The 22,126-nt window shown below is 40.4% G+C and overlaps 1 protein-coding gene across 1 annotated transcript in view; it reads right to left on the bottom strand.

Annotated features, from left to right (window-relative positions):
- The window catches only part of LOC140337763 (receptor-type tyrosine-protein phosphatase eta-like), a 75,548-nt gene extending 54,522 nt beyond the window's left edge, over positions 1–21,026 (bottom strand). Inside the window, exon 1 of the mRNA XM_072421564.1 lies at positions 20,755–21,026. Coding sequence (XP_072277665.1) covers positions 20,755–20,808 — 54 coding nt within the window. The 5' untranslated portion in view covers positions 20,809–21,026. The remainder of the gene's footprint in view (positions 1–20,754) is intronic.
- Between the last annotated feature and the right edge of the window lie 1,100 nt (positions 21,027–22,126).

Raw genomic sequence — 22,126 nt, 5'->3', positions numbered from 1 at the left:
ACCAAGGATACTGTGACCAAGGTGCTTCTAACTTACTGCATGTTTTTCAGGGCCAATACTGGGTCCAGAAGCCAAGCAAATGCATTCTAGCAATGACAATTATCTTCAATTTCCATAATCCTTTGCACATCAGCTGAGATTTCAAATCAGCTTCATGTGTTTGGTAAAGGGCTGGGCATGGCAGATGGTTGCAAATATTCTGTTCTACGGAGGGTGTAATATAGTTAATATTTCCTGTTTACCAGGCAAATGGATAAAATTTTTGCAGCTTTTTCTTATTCACTAAGCTAGGTGAAAATTGGCTATATACAGACACCAGATAATTCTAATATGTGGACAGTGGTCTTCCTGTGAAAGGGAGTGCAGAACGGTGCGGCTCACTTGTCCCCCCTTTCCTCTGCATTGAACAGAATAATGCTGTGTGTACAGTGCTTGTTCATCTGTCACTGGAAAGGATCACAAAAGATCATTTGCAATGACAATCATCTGACTTCCATCAGACGCCTGTACGAAACCTAAGTGAACATACCCTACCCCTTTAGTAAATCAACCCCTATGACTCTGTTGTACTAACATTCCAAGTATTCTAAGCAACCCTGACAAGTTCTTATGTGTGGACTACAAAACACTCCCCTATAATATGCAAATAAAGAGCAAGGGAGAGGTGTTCTGTTGGGTGACAAAACTGTTTCCTTATATACACAGTGCGCCTGATTTATTAAAGCTCTCCAAGGCTGGGGAAGATACACTTTCATCAGTGAAACTCGGTGATCCAGCAAACCTGGAATGGATGTAATACAGGGATAAAAACATTTGCTAACAACTAGTAAATGACTTTTAGGAAATCCATTCCAGGTTTGCTGGATCACCCAGCTTCACTGTTGAAAGTATATCCTCTCCAGCATTGGAAAGCTTTATTAAATCAGGCCCAGTATGTGAGCGTCGTCACCTTCAGACAGCAAGGGTTTAAAACTAGCCATTTAAAAATCAACTTTAAATCATTCGATTTTCAAATTGATAACGTTATTTGATATCAATGTCAACTGTCAATTAAAAATCAATCAATTGCAGTACTACACGTTGCAAAAGACGCACAGCAGTTTAGAATTGATTTTTTCCATCAAAATGCAAAAACAATATGTTGACCTAAAACGTGTGCTGCATATAATAGTTTATGGCGGTACAGATACATCATAATGTGACCCATTCCCCATTATCTATGATGCATTTTGGTAACATTTCTCTAATTTATGAAAAAATTTGGTCAAATAAAAAGTTGCCCGTTCCTTCTGATCCCTACATATAAGTAAGGCAATTTTTACTCTCTTGGTTAAAAATAATGTCCTCTTATGCCTCACCTGAATTTGGGAGCTGTATTTGCACTCACAATAAGGGAGCTTTGCACAAAAGTGGTGACAATGGACCCTCATATCCTTCTCACTGATCTCAGGAAGGGTCCAGCCTTCTGTCTACTTGCTGATCACACAACACGAGGCAACAAACACAATCTTCTATCTTACTAGTGGTGGTGTCCTCTTTGATCTTCAGAGATATCCCAAGCCCATCCTTTGGTGTTTTCCTGGCCCTCATCCCTGCTTATCTTGGATTTGATGCTACCAGTATATACTCTACCATGTCTACCATGAACAGACATAAATGTGACTACTGCAAAAAGAGCATGAAACAACAATACGGGAATATCTAAGGGCAAAGGTGTCCATAAACATTGGGTGAGAGTCTTCACCTGGATGTTTTTTTGGACAGGTTTGGTGGCAATCTAAGATCTATGGTGAACACCTTGCTAGCTCAGGTTCTTTCTTGGATTATAGAAATTCTGTTGCAGAAACAGCCATGCAATACAACCTATTGCAAGAAGCCTACTTAGTATGGGGCAGTTTGTCTCCATGGCTGGCCATAATATTTGATAATGGCAGCCCCGGGAAAAACAGTCCCAGGATCAGAGCACAATTGTTCTTGATCTTGACTTCTAGCACCAATAGGCAGCCTAACTTGCCCAGGTGGGTGACTAACTTTTGCTTAGGCCTCAGGTACACTCCAGCCCCATGGGTAACAAGGCAAAGGGCCTGGCCAGCCTAGACCCTTGGCCAAGATTCTCCCCTCACAGATCTATGGTTGTCTTTTCCCCAATGGAAATTTCCAGTATATATCCCTGTGCAAAAACCAACCTAAAGGTGCCATTTGCAAAACCTGGTCGAAGGGATAAGTATTTTTCATTGGTCGCTCCTTCCTCTGTATATAGGTAGATCTTCCTGGTAATAGTGGAAGAAAATAATCAATAAGCTAAGAACATTTTCAGCTGCAAGTAGTCTGTCCACCAGTACAACATATGGTAAACTAGGGCATTTCCTTAGATAAAGGGTCCCTACATGGAAGGGATGCAAAGTGGTTTGGGCTGCCAAAACTGCTTGTCACAGGCATGGGAAGTACCAATCAGGACAGGTACTATTTTCTACCTCAATGTGTCCTTTTTGAGTCTAGTAAGTAATGGTCATGTGTAGAACCCAAATACATACATTATGGCAAATAGGAAGATATTGGAAAAATGGTAACACCATTCCACCCATCAAATAAATTTGTTCTTATTAACACATTACCATACTAACACATTTTTTCATGGTCAGAGTGCAGGCAAGTTTTATTTCCTTTTTGTTCTCAAGAGTCTCTAGATTCTAAGTGCTACACTGTTCTATTAAAATCCAGATACATGCTTTTTTAAATAAATAAGCATAATAAGCCAACACGTTTCTAGGACTAAGACCCTTCATCAGGGAAAACTTTGCAAGTACAAAAAAGAGCAAAAAAGACACTACCTGGTATAGGGTGACAATATTATTCCTGTATACCAATATTTCCTCTGTATTATCACCCTAATGTAGACTCTCCATAAAGGGAGCTGGCTGTTGTGACAACTTACAATGCAAATGCCTGGGCCACTAATGTCATCATCAGTAATGCCAGCAGCCCCAACAGACTCAGAACTGTCACTATGTATTATTCCCCTTTTTTTCTACCCCAGTTATAAGGAAGGGGAGAGGAGGGGCAGAATAGCTGGGCCAGCACAGAAAGTTATTGGACACTTCCAGCAGGAAAAGCTATGACATGCAAGAAGGGAGGGTTCTAGAGAATAGTTACATTTTCAATAGTAAAAAGTTCAAATGTTCATTACAAGGGATTGCAAAATTGTTTACGGAAAATGAAAAAAGCTGCAAATAAGCAAATATAAATCAGTGTCAGTGATAAAGTCTCTTAAGCACGGAAAGCCATTAAAACCAATCAGAATCCTTGAACAAGTTTAACTTTTTCAAAGTGAACTGCCATTGCCTATTACTTGCAATCTAAAATGAACAAGATCCCCGGTACATGACAAATGAACTCTGCGATACAGCACAGCAATGTGGCTTTGCAGGTAGTTCAAGGAAATTCCACTAGATATTTACTTAGGCCATATTCTATTGTTGTGCTTTAAAAACAAGATTTGATTTGTTTATATATATTATTGTAACTTCGCAACACACCACAAAGTCCAACTGCAATTGTGTGACGAGCGTAAACCCCAGAACAAAGGCTGTGTACACACGTTCAATAATTGTCATTGAAAAGGATCTATTGCGATCAGAAGACTGAAGGAAGCATGAGCGGTGTACATACAGCACCATTCTGCTCTATGGAGAGGGGAGAATGATGGAGCGGCACCCAGCTGCACTCTCTCCCTTTCACTCATGTTATGATCGTTCATCGTTCATGTGAACATGAACAACGTCCGAAGAGCGCTGTACACACGCCAGATTCTCGTCCGATACTAGCCCTGAGGCGATTATCAGACGAGAATCATCTGAAGTGTGGACGTAGCCCAAGATGTAATATATCGGAGATTACTGTCTTTAGATAGGGTGACTGTATTAGTTTCATTATTTTTGGTTTGCATTCTGTAATTTTAACTATTGTAACAATGAGAATCTTATATTGCACTTTTCTTTTTATCTGAAATATAATTCAATAAATACATTTCCCCAAATTCTGCACTTGATCTCATACTTTCTGTTACTTCCCATTATGTCCTAACTCATTGTTTCTCAATCAGGGTTCATTCAGAGGTTGCCTGGGGATTCCTTGAGCAATGAGCAATTTGTACCTCTCAGGTCATTTTAGGTGACACCAATTATCTTTTTGGCTATCCGTAAGGGTGACATTCTTCCCAATGTAAGAAGCATTCTTCTTATTAGCCACCACACTAATATACTGTGAGCTGTGGATATAGTAATTATAGTAGGTGTTGCCTAAAGTTGTTTTTCCTGTAAGTTATTTTTAGTGTCCCCCATGTTAAAAAGGTCAAGATATGCTCTCATTTGGCTTCCATAAAGAAGTTAGTGGTGGTGCCTGATCCTGCACCACACATGTGCAATGTTTTCTGATGGTACCCAACAAATGGAAACAACCAGGCAGTGACATCTGTTGTGCACGATTTGGCGTTGGGTCATTCACATGTGCAAAGTGCCCCCGATGTCGCAGTACCCAATGTAGTGCATGCAGAAAACGATTGGTTGATCTTTTCAAACTTCTTCTGTCTCCTAAACCCTCACTACTTCCCACCATTCCATATCCCCCCACCTATTGTGTGATACGTCCCCCACCTTGAACCCCTATTTAATGTGCAGCGCTGCATAATATGTTGGCGACATATAAATACTGTCTATTAATAATAGTATTAATAATACTGCCAGGATGGATCTTGCCTCTGCTGGGATATTTGGCATAGCCACACCAGGAAGCTGCGGGAAACCTTTCAATCCATCTCACCCTTGTGAGAAACCAGAAAGGGAAGGCACAAGAAAGTATATTTAAAAAGGTGGCTAAATAAAATCGAAAAAAAAGAAAGAAAATTACAAAATGCACGTTTTATTAAATTTCCAGGTCAAGCAATCTTTTCGCCCAGCCTTTCCCCACCCTTGAACCCTTGAAAAATTTCTCAGGTCTTAGGGAACCTTATTAAAACCAAAATTTTGTGAGTCAGTGGAAAAAGGCTTCTTAAATTGGCCAATGAAAAGAATGCTCCTTACAGTGGTGGATAGAATAACATTTTTACACTACAGACATCTAAAAAACCATCATAAGAGCCATTACCAGGGCCTTACCAAGTGGTGGGGGCAACAAAAATATAAAGGCATCACCAAAAGGGAGGTCAATTACGGCAGTTACCCTAGAGTAACCGCTAGGGGTTCTATGGAACCCTGGTTGACAATGGCTGGGTTGGCCTATTGGTCAATTTGTGATAATAGGTCTGGTTCAAGAGCCCCCTTGGCTCTCTTCTTTATCCTATAGGTGTTGGATAGTAGAAGCCCTGGGAGCGCTTTCTCCCTGTCCGCCATCTTTTTTGCAGGGTGGTTGCCATTGGGTTTTGTAAGATAATCACGCCTTTTATTAATAAATGAATAGACTGTGGCATAAGATTGAAGAGATACCCAATATGGCCACCCATATGAAAATATTGTTATCTGGGTAACAAACCAGAACGACTAGTTTGAACCAATCAGCAATCTTGATACCCTCCATATGTTATATGCCCATTCCATAGCCTGGTCCACCGCTCAGACTTCTCCAAGCTGCGTATAACAAGAGATCCTATCACCAAGATCACCCAAAGTCTGACCTCATATGTCAATGCAAATGTAATTAATTTATTAATAAGGTTTTGTCTCTGATCAATGAAGCAGCATAGCAGGAACAATGCCTAATTTGCATTGTCAGGAATTCACCTGATGTGTGAATGTTGTTTTTCACTTGAACTTTAACTATGCAGTGAAAAGTTGCAGAACCAGATGTCAGATGACCTCCAGCAATGCGGGAACTTGTGCGAAACCGGGTTTTGTCCCTTTGTTATCCCTCCACACCCTCTTCTCGTATCATACATGCCATTAAAAAGCTTTATGTCCCAGCAGATACAGATGGAGTCTTAAATATCCAGGCATTGAACTCATTGAACCCCAAACCTCCCTGCCTCCTGAATTGTTGCCTCCAGATCTACATCTCCAGAGAGCCTTTTCCCTACACATAGTACAGGCACAGGCTCCTGAAGGTCAAGGCAGCGTTATCTTATAATAAAACTCACTCCTGTGTATATGTAAAATGTTTATATAATAAAATGTTTTAACACGTTAATGTACAGCAAAGTTTCTCTTTGAAATAGTCAAGGCTTCTTTTATGCAGAAGTTAATCCACATTCTTATATTTATTCATATATTCTTATGTTCTCATACTGTGAGTTGTACTTATAAGCAAGCCATCAATAACCCTGAGGAAGCCTTTAATACAGGCGAAACGCGTCAGGTTACACTCCTAATACGGCTGCAACTTAATACCTGGAAAACAGTACAACCAGAAGGATTCCTGTTTCCTATCCATAGTGCCTATTGTACTATTTGTCCATTTGACAGTTCCTTATCACACACGGCATGTCAAATTCAGACTGCACATGTTCCTTGTGTGCATAAACCTGCCTGTAATTGGTTTATCTGTGCTTGTGTCTCCTCAAGGGATGATCACAGCCAACTATTTACAGCAAATCATGTACAGATGAAAACTAATCAATATTTATTAGCTAGCAATGTGTCTTTCAGCCAGAACATTGGACTGCTACAGGAAGAGGGAATTCCATAATTCCATACATCCTAGCATACAGAGTGCAGGGGTCAGGTGTAACATAGGGTGAATGAGTTCAGGTGAAATGTACAGAGTGTAGAGGGCAGATATAGCATGTAGGGTACATGTGTAATGTACAGATGAACCTCTCATCATCAGAAGTAATTCTATTTTTGTGTTGGAATTACCATTTATAATCGATTGTTTCTTCTATTGAAAAAAAATGTGAAAAACTTTCGCCATTCGTTGGCGGCTCATGATCCTTATTGAGTTGTGCCACCCTAGCAAACTTCTTTGCATCCCAGAGAACTTGAACTGAATGCATGCAAACAGCATGAAAACAAAGAGATATTATTTGATACAGCTGGACAGTGTCACAACCATTGAGAACACCAGAGGCAAAAAATTCCAGAAACGAGCCTCGAAAACTTGGCAGCCATGATTTGTCTAAGTCAATAAATAAGTATATTGATAAAGATGACATTTATTAGGCTGCCATTGAAAACATTGGAATGTTACCAGCTGCTACTTTATTATATTGTAGGAGCACCTGTGGGACTTCCTAGCACCTCAGTCTGTGACTTTGGCTGTGTTCAGACTTTCGGTGGAGTTGAGGCCCGGTTGCTACTTCCTCCTGCCAGCGGGGGACACTCTTGGGGGAACCACTGCCTTTGGGACACTCTATCTGTGGCAGCCCCGTTGAGAATGAATGGGGGTGGCTGCCCTGTACTGCTTCTCATAGCCTCTGATCTGCAGTAGCCCATAGAGAATGAATGGAGGGAAGGAGAATAAATGGGCAGCACAGAGGTGAAGGTGGCCAAGAGGTTTGCAAGGTGTCAGTATTCGGGAGCTACAAAGGAATCACTGTTTCTGATCGGCACAAAGCCTTCAGGTGGCCATATACCAGTCAATGGGTTCAGGACCAGCTAAAGGATCGATATCTCTCTGATATTGGTTGCCTTGGCATAACCCCCCTGCACTTGGCAGATCCAGCACTGATCCACTCCAACCCACCCCTACTTTTGGGCAGTATGGCGAAAATCAATTGGAAAGTCATGAAAACCAAAGCCACGTTTACTGTAATTAATCTAAATTAGCAATTAGTAGTTCCCTTCACTTGAATGACGTCATAGATCGCAACCAATGGCCATAGACATATTGCGGCAAAAGTAGTGATCAGTGGAGATTTAACCAAACATTGCTGATAAACTATAAAGTGACACCACTTCACGAACATGGCGTCTGCCACATTTCAGTGGAATTTTTCTATAAGTGGCAATGCTGCAGCAATATGGCAATCTTATAAAAAAAAGTCATTATTTCTGCATTAATAACACAATTTTTCCCAGCAAATAGCCACTTTGGCCCCCTTTGTGAGTATTTGTGCTTCTAAGCTGAATTAAACGTTTTTTGAGTAGAAGAGGGTAGGGTTACATATACCCTCCATGGAATTTTTATTGCTGTTGGGGGATTCACCTTGTTATATTATTACTGGTAAAAAAAGAGAAATCCATAATTTTATAACTGAGCAGTGGGACTAATTGTTCCGATGACAATGGTCTAAGATTGGAATTACCTTTTAGTGAGATTTTTCCCATTTCCTGTTCTGTCTGCTTATGTCTGCCTATGCAAAACTCATTTAGAGACATTAGCATGGAATGTGATTATAGCTAAGTGTTATCACCTCCACCCGATATTTCAGGCCCTGGGGTGCGCCATATAAAGCATCGGAGGTAGGCATCTGTTATGTCACTGAATACAGTTTATGACATGTCATGCATTCCGAGCATGTCAGAGCCCCTGGGGACATGAGACTTTCCTAAATGGCCACTCCTGTTGGGGTAAGTCAACCGCTCTGACACATTTTTCTCTTTGAGCTTGGTGGACAGATAACTGGAAACACAAATACAAAGGTGACAACACTAATGCCATCACTTATCATGCAGCAGTCAACAGAGGGAAGTTGCCGAAATTCCTCCGCTGCATATTAAATATATATAGGCTTTATATGGCACTTCTGCAATTGCCCCCACTGCACCAGCTCAACTTTGTTCCCATTACATAGACCATAATTGCCCTTATTGTTGCAAACTGCAATTTCCCCAAGTGCACTGACCTGTAGTTTCTCCCACTGCACCAAACTTAAGTTGTCCCCACTGCACCAATCCAAAATTGCCCGCACTTGTCTCCTTTTTCTGCCATTGCACCAACAGGCGTTTCTGCACTATACAACCAATGCCTTTTCACCATTGTACCCAACTCCTATTAATATTAAACAGGATTTATATAGCGCCAACATATTACACAGCGCTGTACATTAAATTTTCACCTCCAATCCTGCATGGTGACTCAGTGGTTAGCACTCTGGCCTTTGCAGCGCTGGGTCCCAGGTTTGCATCTCAGCCGGGAGTTTGAAGGTTTCTCCCACGTTCAAAAAACATTCTGTTAAGTTAATTGGCTTGACCTTAGACTGTGTTAAAGACATATGACTATGGTAAGGACATTAGATTATGAGCTCCTTTGAGGGACAACCAGTGACATGACTATGAACTTTGTACAGCGCTGTGTAATATGTTGGTGCTATATAAATACTGTGTAATAATAATACCCCCCACTCCATATAGTACATTGGCCACCAGTGCGCCCTTCCATATTAATGAACATTTTTTTCTAATAGGAATAAAAAGACCATTTGGAATTGATACAAATATTGTACTGAAAATAAACCTGCATGACCCAGTGGAATGACACCCTCGGCTCCCCCTCTCCTATATACCCCAGGCCATATTAAAGTTTATCTCTGAGCACTACAGAGGGTAGGTCACCTGTCATTGTTGTATTGCCATTGGTGTTCCTGCTAGGAAGATTCACCCTATATGTCCATTGTCGCTGGAATAAAAAGTGATAGGAAAACTACAACTTTATGGTTGTCACCACAACAGTTTTACCAAAAGTTGTTTTTCACATTTCTATATTTTCCCAGACTAGTTTCATTGTTATTTTTTATGTTTTTTGGCTTTAGGTTTCTTTCAAACATTTATTTTCCCTCAACCTAGAATAACATTGTCTAGGTTAACAGATATAAATAACAATTACTGTAAATTGCCCCCCATAAAGTTACTCAATCATGTGCTGGTTCTTCTTTTTTAATGGGAAGTTGGTTCTTTAATTCTAGAGCCCTAATTATTTAGAAGGATCCTGTTAATTTTTTAAGACAAAAATAGAACTTTTTATGAGAATATCTCGAGTGGGTATGCAAATCGGAAGGTGTTGCCGGCTGTAAATATAATGAAATTGGTGGTGCAGTGTTTTTGATTTTGTGCTGCGGCTGTCATGTACATCCAAGCAGGAGAGGGGCTTCAATTGGCCATGGTGATACAATTGGCAACAATAAATAATAATATCCAGTATTTATAGAGCGCTGACATATTACTCCATATACTATACATATTACTATAAGTCCATAGTCATATCACTAGCTGTCTGTCAAAGGAGCTCACAATCTAATGTCCCTACCATAGTCATATGTCTTTAAAACAGTCTAAGGTCAATTTGGGAGGAAGCCAAATAACCCAACTGCATGTTTCTTGGAAAATAGGAGGAAACCAGAGCAAAACATGGGGAGAACCTGCAAAACTCCATGCGGATAGTGTCCTGGCCGAAATTCGAAACTGGGACCCAAAGCTGCAAAGGTCAGAGTGCTTACCACTGAGCCACCATGCTGCCAACCTGTATCAACCACCTATTGTATTATGAAATATATTACAATAATTTTGTTCTATTGGCATTTTGCAGGAGTTGCTGTGGAATCGCAGTTTTAAGACGCTTTCTGCGGCAACCCATGGCCTTAGTACTCCAAGCAACCATTTCCATGGACATGAATAGGAAGTGCTCAAAATAACTAAAACTGTTTTTAAAGTGGTTGAAAAAATGTTAGTACAAATAAAAGATGAGATATAATAGGCTGCTATTGGAATGATACCAATTGCTACTTAGTTACATTGTTGCAGCACTTGTGGGACTTCCCAGCCCCTCTGTGACTTTGGCTTTGTTCAGACTGGCAGTGAGGTTGTGGTGCGGTTGCTACTTTCTCATGCCAGTGGAGGACACTTTTGGGGAAACCACTGCTTTGGGGACACTCCATAGGCTTCTACGTGTACTAGCGAGTACTATTTACTGCACCCCAGTGTCAGACATGCAGATGTCACTGTCTGTATCTATCTGTCATTTGCAACCCCTATTTAATATACAGCGCTGTGTAATATGTTGGCGCTATATAAATCCTGCTTATTGTTATTAATTTTAATAATAATAATAATAATAATAATATAAATAAAATTATTTATATTTATTATTTATTATTAAATTTATTATTTAATAATAATAATAATAATAAAATGATGCCAATGCATTACATACAAATATAGTATATGCTGCATTTTTTAAAGAACGGTGCAGGGCATGCAAGGTATGTTTAGGGCCATTTCAGACCTCCAGTAGGCCTTGGTCTTCTGCCATGGGCTCCACTGCTGTTCCAATCTCTCCCATTCAAGTAAATAGGAGAGGTTGAAAATCATTTTTTGCAAGCAGCTGCAACTGATTGTGCCGCATTTCCCAAAAAGACGCCCACGATGCATTTTGCCTCACCTGACCCCAAAACTGGAGAAATCTGCTGTGTGCCAAGGCGCTTCCAGCCATTCAATTTTACACCATTGGTCTGAACAAACCCTTACGGTGCCATTACCAATAACGTGGCCAAAAATGCATGTCCTGTGCATTGCCATGTATATTTTTGCAACACACTAGTGGAAAGGTCAATTAAATAACAGACAACAAAACACATAGTAATCCTATTAGTCACTGATCCTCCTTCCAACCTGGAAATTATGTGTAAGCAAACCACTGTGACTGTAATCACTGAAGCTGAAAGGGCCCACAAATCCAAAATGTTGCTGTTGTCACCAAAACAAGAGTTAATGGATAACTGTAGTTTCACAGTAAAATACAGATATGCATTGTCCCCACCTGTACCTAAGCAATGTCAATGGCACTCCAAGCGTAAGCCATGCACCCCTTGCGTCCCTGACTCCCTCCTTGCTATTTAAACACGCATAAGCATCAGCGCAATAAAGCACCTAGCTTGCTACACTTGTTTCCTAATACAGGTTCTGCACTTCATTGGTTAATATTTTATATTTATTTATGTAACTGTAAAAAAAAAGTCATTAAAAAGTGACATTGCTCAACCAGCCAAAATAAATAATAGGTTCTTTTATTAAGTGTATGGCTTCTTTAACCTTTTCCAGGCATTGGAAATAAATTCTATGTACCCTGTACTTATTTCCCAGGGTGAACTTTTGTCAAAGGGGTCTTCCAGAATTCATTGGGTTCTACCTCTCAGACCCACACAGGTCTCAGGCTGTGGGGTACAGGTTGTGTTTCCCCAAATTATGTGTTGTTGCTAATGGCTTATTTTATCCTGCAACAGCAAAGCATTTGGCATGCCTAATTTTTCCTAGATACATTCACGAGCTATTTATCCACTACAAGAAAAAGAAAATAACTACTGTGCTTTATATGGAATGGTCAATGTGGTCAAGATTCAGTTTTGCTGATGTATATCTTGCAGATGTAGCTTAGTACATCATCCTGGGTGAATTTACCCATTTATTTTCACTAGGTGAATCATTGATAAATAAACCCCCAACATTTTTTATTTATTATCCCCATCTGGCCAGGGACAACAAGTCACCTGGGAGAAATCTAGCTTTTCTCGACTTTTTAACATGCGGAACCCTCTAAAATAACCTTCATAAATTTCTATATCCACAGCGCACATTATATTAGTGTGGTGATCAATGGGAAGAATTCCTCTTACATTGCTGGCCATTGGAAAGAATGTCACCCTTAGCCAAACAAATTATTGGTTTCTGGTAAACGTGGATCTAATAGGTAAAAATTGTTCATTACTCAAGGAACCCCTAGCAAGCGCTGGAGGAACCCTGATCTAGGTGAATCTCCCCCGGATAAAGACGTCTATACATATGCATTGCCCCCCATGACATTCACCAGCCAATGCATGATCTGCCTGCTGTATACTCATCAATGGGCTCAGAGCTGGGCATGACCTTGCCAACCAACCAAAGCATTATCTGAATCCAAAAAATAGGCAAATTCCCCCACCAGTGGCAAAGATGCCATTTATAATTCAAAGGGACAGAGCCATTGTCCCTATTTACCTGCTGATTGCATCCATGCGTTCAATACAAAGCTAAAGAAATACAATATATATTCACAATAGACATATTTCCATGCAAGTTGTTTTATGGCTTCAGCTTTGTGACATTTATTATACTAAAAAAAGCATCGTCATTGTTCACGCTGGGCAATAAAACATTTGCAGAACTGGGAAATTGAACAGATCTATGCAATAAAATAATAAAAAGGAAAAGGCTCTTGTCAGGTCTATGGTTCTGTGTCACAGGTGATACACAATAGGTATGTATGATCCACTGTTGTCACCATCAGGAACCCTCGCCCTGAGAAACGTCATGCAGCTTATTGCTGACGTTCATGCGTATTGATCAAAGTTCAACCTAGAATTTTTATCAAGCTGGGTGGGAAGAAATTATAGGTGAGTGGCAGCCCCTGTATTGTGTCCCATTCTTCAACCAAAAACCTCCGGGTGGTTACTGAAAATTGCCGGGTGCTCCGCTCGGCTAAAAGGGGCTGGGGGGATCACTGTAGATAATGGGCCTGATTTATTTGAGCTCTTTAAGGCTGAAGAGGATACATTTTCATCAGTGAACCTGGGTGATCAAGCAAACCTGGAATGTATCTGGTCCAGGATTCAACATTTGCTAACAAATAGATTTAGAAATCCATTTCAGGTTTGCTGGATCACCCAGTTTCACTGATGAAAGTGTATCCTCTCCAGCTTTGGAGAGCTTCATTAAATCAGACCCAATGGTTTCAAGACATCAGCAGCACTGAAATGCAACAAAGAATGAACAAAAATGTATATATTACAGTGCTCAACCCAGATTTTTTTTTGAACCGGGCGGGAAGGAATTGCAGGCGGCTGGCAGCCCCAGTATTGTGGCCCAACTCATTAGTAACCACCCAAAAACAGCCGGGTGGTTACTGGAAAATGCTGGGTGGTGCGCCCTGCTAAAAGGGGCTGGAGAGAACACTGTATTATATATTTCACACAGTGCTTTGGTAAAATAAAGCACATTTTTTCAGGGCTGATGACAACAGCCATGAATTAAGGATGTGTCAAGTGATAATAACAGATTATGAGTATCTTTTACAGGATATCCTGTAGGACGCAGAGACAGGACCTGGAGATAAATTAAAAGCACAGATTTGAGATAGATACTGATCCAGAGATTGGAATTGAGAAACATATAGAATCTAAAACTTGTGCCTGGCTCATTCTTGATGAAGCGTCAGTCTAAGTATTCTTCTGAACAATTACTAATGTTCCCAGTGCATAGACAAAGCATGCTAGGCCTGATTGATCCTGCATGTCTATGTTACTATTCTACAAACTGATTAAATTCTGCTTATCCCCTCACTGTCCGTTTACATGTCAAGGTGACCTGGGCTCAGAAGCTATAGGTTGAATGCTGCTGCCCATCAGATTAATGACATCTAGTGGCACAAAAAAGTAGCACAGAAAAAATCTCCATTTATGTAAACTGAATATTGCATCAAACGCTGTTCCTATATCCTTTAAATAATCATTCTCTTTTGTTATTTTTGGATGGACTTCTGCTTTATTGTCAACTTCTACAAAAAAAAAACGTGATTGAGCAATTATTATCCCACGATTAGCAAATGATCGCTTCTCTTGTCCACAAAATTAAGTAGGAGTAATACACTCATTACTTGACAATTTCTCTAAATTTCAGATGACTTTACCTTTTAAGTATACCCCATGGGGGTAATCTCATGACAATTGGCTAACAATATCCACAAAGGAGAGATTTATTCTTTCTCTTTTTAAGGAGCTTCACAGGGGATTTCTAGGAACCCATTTATATTCTTGGTGAGTTGTACCAACTGATCACTAAACAAATGGCTCCCTATGGGGTAAACCATACATGATCACACAATGCCCCCATCAATCATGTGCCATCCATTTCCACAAGATGTAACTGCATACTCCATGCTTACTCCATGGGGAGCTCGCCTGTTCTTGATTGTTTCTCTTATTGATTAATCACTAGGAAATTAGGATTTTAAAAATCTCCAGTGTAGCTTTAGCCTGATAAATGACCCCAGGCAAGACATTAAAGTCTAATACAGATGTTGGATCATTCAATGTCCTGGATGAATGTTTGTGATCTCCTGGAGTAAAGATTGATCATCGGTATAGTTGTTCCTGGCATTGTATAGCGATCCACTATGGCATATCATTGGCAACCAACATGAATGTCTATTTATGTTTTCCAATGGGTAGGATGCAGTGGGGCAATTCCACTTTCCCCACCTCTCTCCCTTCTCCATCTCTCCGTCTATTCAGTCCTTAAACGTTGGTACTGGTTTGGTTTCGCGATCCATCAGGCCATATTAATCACAGCCAATATAAACATCTACTCATGTTTCCAGTGCGGAGAAAGCAGCGGAGTAATTTCCACTTTACCACCTCTCTCCCCTCTCCATAGAACAGCACTACAGTCTATTTAATGCCCATTTGTTCCAACCGGCATCATTTAACAATCACCATACCATACCATTCACAACACAAATGTCCACCTATTTTTTCCAATGGGTAGGATACAGTGGGGAAATTGCGGCTGGTCCTCCTCCCTCCCTTCTCCATAAACATCACTATGGTCTGTTTAGTGCCCAATTGTTCCTACTGCTGTCATTTTACATTCTGCCATAATATATCATTCATAACCAACACGAATGCCCATGTTTCCATGTATGTTTTCCAATGGGTAGGACGCAGTGGGGAAATTCTTGCTTGTCTTCCTCCCTCTCCATAGAACAGAACCACAGTCCCTCCATTCTCCATAGAACAGAACTCTAGTGTTCCTACTGATGTTGTTTAATGTTTTACCATACCAAATAATTGTTAACCAACACAAATGTCAACTTATGTTTTCCAAAGGTTGAGATGAAGCAGAACAATTCCCACTTTTCCCCTTCCCTCCCCTCTCCCTAGAATAGATCTATTATAGCATTGCACTATTGAACGGCACCACAGTTATTTAGTGCCCAATTGTCCCTACTGGCATAGTTTAGCAATCGGCTATTCCATATCATTCACAACCAACAAGAATGTCCACCGATGTTTTCCAATGGGTAGGACATAATGGAGAAATTCCAGCTGCTTTCTTCCCTCCCCTCTCCATAGAACTTTACTGTTATAGCATTGAACAGAAACACAGTCCTTCCCCTCTCCATAGAACACAACTGTCTCTTCATTGCTCAAGGGTTCCTACTGGGGACATTTAGTGAGTTACCGTACCAAAAAAAGAATGACCAATACGAATGTTCACCTTCGTTTTCCATTGGGTAGGATGCAGCGGAGCAAATGACACTTTTCCATCTCCCTCCCCTCTCCATAGAACAGCACTAATATAGCATTGAGCTACTGAACAGCACCACAGTCAGTAGTAGTGCCCAATTGTTCCTACCGGCATCATTTAGAAATCTGCAATACCATATCATTCACAACCAACACAAATGTCCACCTATCTTTTGCAATGGGTAGGAGGCAGTGGGGAAATTCTTGCTTGACTTCTTCCGACCCCTCTCCATAGAACAGAACCACAGTCCCTCCATTCACCATAGAACAGAACTCTAGTGTTCCTACTGATGTTGTTTAGTGTTTTACCATACCAAACAATTGTTGACCAACACGAATGTCCACTTATGTTTTCCAAAGTTTGAGATGAAGCAGAACAATTCCCACTTTTCCCCTTCCCTTCCCTCTCCATAGAACAGAAATATTATAGCATTGCACTATTGAACGGCACAGTCTATTTAGTGCCCAATTGTCCCTACTGGCATAGTTTAGCAATCCACCATGTCATATCATTCACAACTAACACGAACGTCCACCTATGTTTTCCAATGGGTAGGACATAGTGGGTTAATTCCCACTGGTCCATGTTCCTCCCTTCTCCGTAGAACTGTCTATACGGTGCTCAAGTGTTCTTACTGAGGACGTTTAGTGATTTACCATAACAAAAAAAAGAATGACCAATACGAATGTTCACCTTTGTTTTCCATTGGGTAGGATGCAGCGGAGCAAATGCCACTTTTCCACCTCCCTCCCCTCTCCATAGAACAGCACTATTATAGCATTGAACTACTGAACAGCACCACAGTCAGTGGTAGTGCCCAATTGTTCCTACTGGCATCGTTTAGCAATCTGTAATACCATATCATTCACAACCAATAAAAATGGCCACCCATCTTTTCCAATGGGTAGGACGCAGTGGGGAAATTCCTGCTGGTCTTTTTCCCTCCCCTCTACATAGAACACCACTATTATAACATTGCACTACAGCCTTTTTGGTGCCTGATTGTTCCTGCTAGCATTATTTAGCAATCCTCCATCCTATATCATTCACAACCAACGCAACCTATATTTTCCTATGTGTGGGATAGAGTAGGGAAATTCTCTCTGGGCCAAAGGACAGAACTGTCTATTCAGTGCACACATATTCTTTTTATTAATATTTATTTAAATACCATACTATACAAATAATGACCAACACAAATGTCCACTGTTTTCCAATCAGTGCTCAACCCAGAAATGTAGGAATTTGGAAATAGTAGGCGGTGGTGGCCCCTGTATTGTGACCCAACTCATCAGTAACCACCCAAAAACAGCCGGGTGGTTACTGAAAAGTGCCGGGTGGTGCGCCCTGCTATAAGGAACTGGGGAGAACACTGGGTATGATGCAACAAGTCAATTCTCATTTGTCCCCCTCTCCATAGAAGAGAACTATTACAGCCCTGCACTACTAAACAGCACTGTCCATTTATTGTTCAGTTTTCCTTACTGATATCATTTAGTCATCCCACATCACTCAAGACTAACACAAATGTTCACCTATGGGTAGAACCCAAATGGGAAATTCCCCCTGGTCCACTTTCCACCCCTCTCCATAGAACAGAACTGTCTATTCAGTTCTCAGCCATTGGTGTTTAGTGAACACCATTCCAAACAAATTTACAACCAACACAAATGTCCACTTATATTTTCTAATGGTTAGGACACAGCAGGGCAATTCCCCCAATTTCCCCTCCCTCCCCTCTCCATAAAGCTGTGTACACACTTGCAATATTTATCGTTGGAAACAAACAACTAACGACCGATCGGCTGATAATCACTAACAAAAAAAGTGCACAACGACGCCAACGAACGAGGATTGTCGCTGGAAACAAACGACCTTTCCAGCGGATCTGATTGGGCGACGATCATTCACTATCAATTGTGTGTACGGTCGTTCAGTGATCGTGGATTGTTCTGCAGTACACTTTCTCCTTTACATGTCACTTCCTGCATCGTTCAAATGATCCTATCTAGCGTGTGTACATTAATATATTTGAACGATCTTATTGTTACCACTTGTACAGAATTGTGCACAATACGATCGTTCCAAATAATCGTGCATATTAGTTAGTCGTTTGTTTTCTAACGATAATTATTGCAAGTGTGTACCTAGCTTCAGACAATACGTTCAGTGCTATTCATCCGTCTGTTACTGAAAACATTCACTAAAGATCATTTCAATAACTGTATCTGTATAAAGCCTACGGTGATGTTCAGATGGGGAATGAACAACCACAAGAAAAACGCAATTTAACACACAAAATAAACTGGCCCAGCACCATTGTTAAGGGCAGCGCATGCATACGTGTGCACTATAGATGTGAAATCAGTATCATGTATGTCATGATATTCTTTATAATGCATAGTATGGTGTGATTGACCAAAAACTTTTTGGAAATGGAGTTCAAAAACTTGTATCCATGAATGACAGACATATCATATCACCATATAGACAAAATACAAGAAAACGCCATAAACACAAGAAATATTATTATAGAACCCTTTCTTTGTGCGCTGCTTCATAACATGTCAACACACAGCCATGCACACAATGCGTGCAGCTAATCCCGGCCTCCAGGACCATGTACAATGGCTTAGTTCTTAATCCTTCATTGTTGTGTATACAAATAGGGATCACAGGGGGCTCGGAGATCAGTTTTGGTGACAATGCTGCGACCAATCATGGACAGTTTTTAGTTGTGCCCTCTCCTGCCTGAAGATTGTCCAAAAAGTCTTTATATCTAATTGGACAAAAAAAAAGCATTTTGTAAATCCGCATATTAATTTTGCATGGATCAAAATTGTTTATTTTCTGTTCTAAGAACTAAAAGATTATACCAAATAAAACTAGAACTAAAAGATTATACCAAATAATACAATGATGTAATCATTGTATTATTTGGTATAATTGGGATTGTAAGTGTAGTAATATCGCATTGTGACTGCACCCCGGGGCTGAGAAACATCCTAATAAATGGGAGTTTTAGTTGCTCTCATAAAGGGCCCATTTACTTCCTTGTTGTACTATAATGTATGTTGTGTCCTGTGTTAGTGTGCATTGCATTAAGGAAGCCCACTAAAAAGGAATTGTCTGCCAATGTACCCCAATGTGCCAAAAAAGGCACCAACCAATTTTTCTATTGCAACACACGACACTGGTGCGTTGGGGTGACTTTTAAAATAAATGACATTATATTGTATGTTATGTGAAGGCCAATATATCTTGTTGGTAGACATGCATTGCACAGTGTGTGTTGCAGAGGGCTGTCTTATAGGACAGGATATAAAAGGACAGGAATCTTTTTTGGAACATTTTTGTATGATAAGCAGCCCGTTCACACAAGTTATATATATCCGCTATTTAATGTACAGCGCTGCGTAATATATTGGCGCTATATAAATCCTGTTTAATAATAATAATATAACACACATATGTTACATAGTATGTCTGGTTAAAAAAAGACATAAGTCCATCAAGTTCAACCACTAGGGAAATAAACATATCCCAGATATAAAACCATATGGACATAAACATGTTAGTGCACCGCAATGGGGTAAAACAGGCCAACATTAGTCACATACATAGAAAAAAGAGAAAACATCCAATTTATGAAAGCAAAAATACAATGCATTTTTAAATGTGATGTGAAGAAAAGACAAGAGAAGAGAAAAGAAAAGATAAGAGAAGGGGAGACTGGGAGATAAGTAGGGAGAAAGAGAGAGACTGATGGAGAAGAAAGGAAGGAAGGAAAGAAGAGAAGACAAGAAAGAAAGAAAGAAAGAAAGAAAAAAGAAAGAAATATCATAGATAGAAAGACACATAAATGGATAGAGAAGTAAATAGAGAAAAGGAAGAGGAAAAGAAATAAAGGGAATGAGAGCTTGAGGGAGAAGAGAGATAGAGAAAGATATAGTATTATTAGATAGACAGACAGATACATGGATATAGAGATAGATAGAGAAAGAGAAGGGAAGGGGAAAAGTAAAGAAGAGAAGGAGGGAGAAAGTAAGAAGGAAAGAAAGAAAGGTAATAGATCAAAAGGTCAATAGAAAGAACAATCAATAGATCATTGGATAGTTAGAAACAATAGAAAGATCTATAAACGGATAAATCGAAATATCAATAGAATGAAAAGAAAGATCAATAGATAGATAGAGGGATAGATAGATAGATAGATAGATAGATAGATAGATAGATGATAGATAGATAGATAGATAGATAGAGGGATAGATAGATAGATAGATAGATAGATAGATAGATAGATAGATAGATAGATAGATAGAGATCTTGGTGCCGGAAATGTTTTATTTTTTGCAATGATGAGACAACAAATCCCCAAAATCTGTTTGATAAAACTGTAGCTAAAAGTACATTATAAATGGTTGTAAATACCTATTACTAGTTACCGGACTAGTTTGCGCACATCACACCTACCCCCCCCCCCCATAATAGGAATGTCAGTATGGTTGTCACATGACCCCAGACAGTGTCAGTATGTCAGTTAGGGTCTTACCTTTCCCAGCAGCAATCCAGTAACCAGCAGCAGCACATAGGGCACTCTCCCCATCTCCAGCAATCTAATATCCACTCAGGCTTTGGAGGACCTCCAGGACATGGCCAGTAACCCCACACACACACAATCCCTGGTGTCACCCTACTACAAGCCGCTGTAGTCTTGTTCTCACTTTCATGCCTTGACAGTAATGTGAGATGTTGTAGGGGAAACACAACTTCTGGGTGGAGCAAACTTCCAGTGTCAGAAGAGTCCCTGCTCTGCCTTAACACCTTCACTCCTGCAAGCAGTGTGGGTCAGGGAGGTGCAGGGTGTGCAGGGCAGGAAGGGGTCACATTGCTTCTTCATTCATTGTGATGGTTGTTGTCACTATGTCTGGCTAGGCTGGATGATTGGGCTGCAGCGCTTCACATTCCTTTCCCACCATTGCTGTGAGGAAGTCAGGGCTCCCTCTCAGTCCTCACTGCCCTCCCTTCTGCATTCCATCATAATTTGGTTAGAAAGCTGAGGAACTGGATGAGAGAGCAGGGGAGGAAGTGGCCTGTCATTTGGTATCTTGGGGTCTGTGCAATGTACACCGCCTGGAAGATCACCAATGTTGTACCCCAAGCAAGGCACCCAACCTGCACCCCGGGGCCACTTCACCCTGGGAGTCATTAATCCTTATGATTAACCTTTATTTATATAGCGCCAACATGTTCCAAAGCGCTGTACAATAAATAGGGGCTGCAGCTGACAAACCTACATAACAGACAAGTATATACAATGACCCAGGAGGAGGAGAGGACCCTGGGCCATAGAGCTTACAATCTAAGAAGGAATGTCTTGGTCCTTTCGCACTGATCAGAATTTACAACATTTTCTTTTTTTGTGTCATCTCATTCAAGGAGTCATTTTATATAAAAAAAACCCCAAAGATTGTGTGTGCCATCTATGCAATGTGCATCGTGAATGTGTATTGTAATTGTGTGTTGGCCCAAAATAAATAAATCATGGGCCCGCTTCATTCTAGGACAGTGTTTCTTGACATTTTTTAACACAGGGGACCCTGCTAAAATTACCATATCCATAGATTATTATTATTTAATATTGATTTATATAGCGCCAACATATTACGCAGCGCTGTACATTAAAAAGGGGTTGCAAATAACAGATGAATACTGACACAGAAAGGGGAAGACCCTGCCCCGAAGAGCTTACAATCTAGGAGATCACAGTATATTAGTGGGGTGGTCAGTGGGATGAATGTCTCTTACATTGCTAGCCAGTGGGAAGAATGTCACCCTTACAGATCATTGGTGTCACCTAAACTGACCTGAGAGGTGGGTCCGGGGCCCTTGTGCAGTGGTACAGTTTGCATCTCCCTATGTCC

Source organism: Pyxicephalus adspersus, chromosome 9 (assembly GCF_032062135.1).
Source record: "Pyxicephalus adspersus chromosome 9, UCB_Pads_2.0, whole genome shotgun sequence".
Taxonomy (NCBI): Eukaryota; Metazoa; Chordata; class Amphibia; order Anura; family Pyxicephalidae; genus Pyxicephalus; species Pyxicephalus adspersus.
The sequence above is the reverse complement of the archived record's forward strand: the minus strand, read 5'-3'. Positions and strand labels throughout refer to the sequence as shown.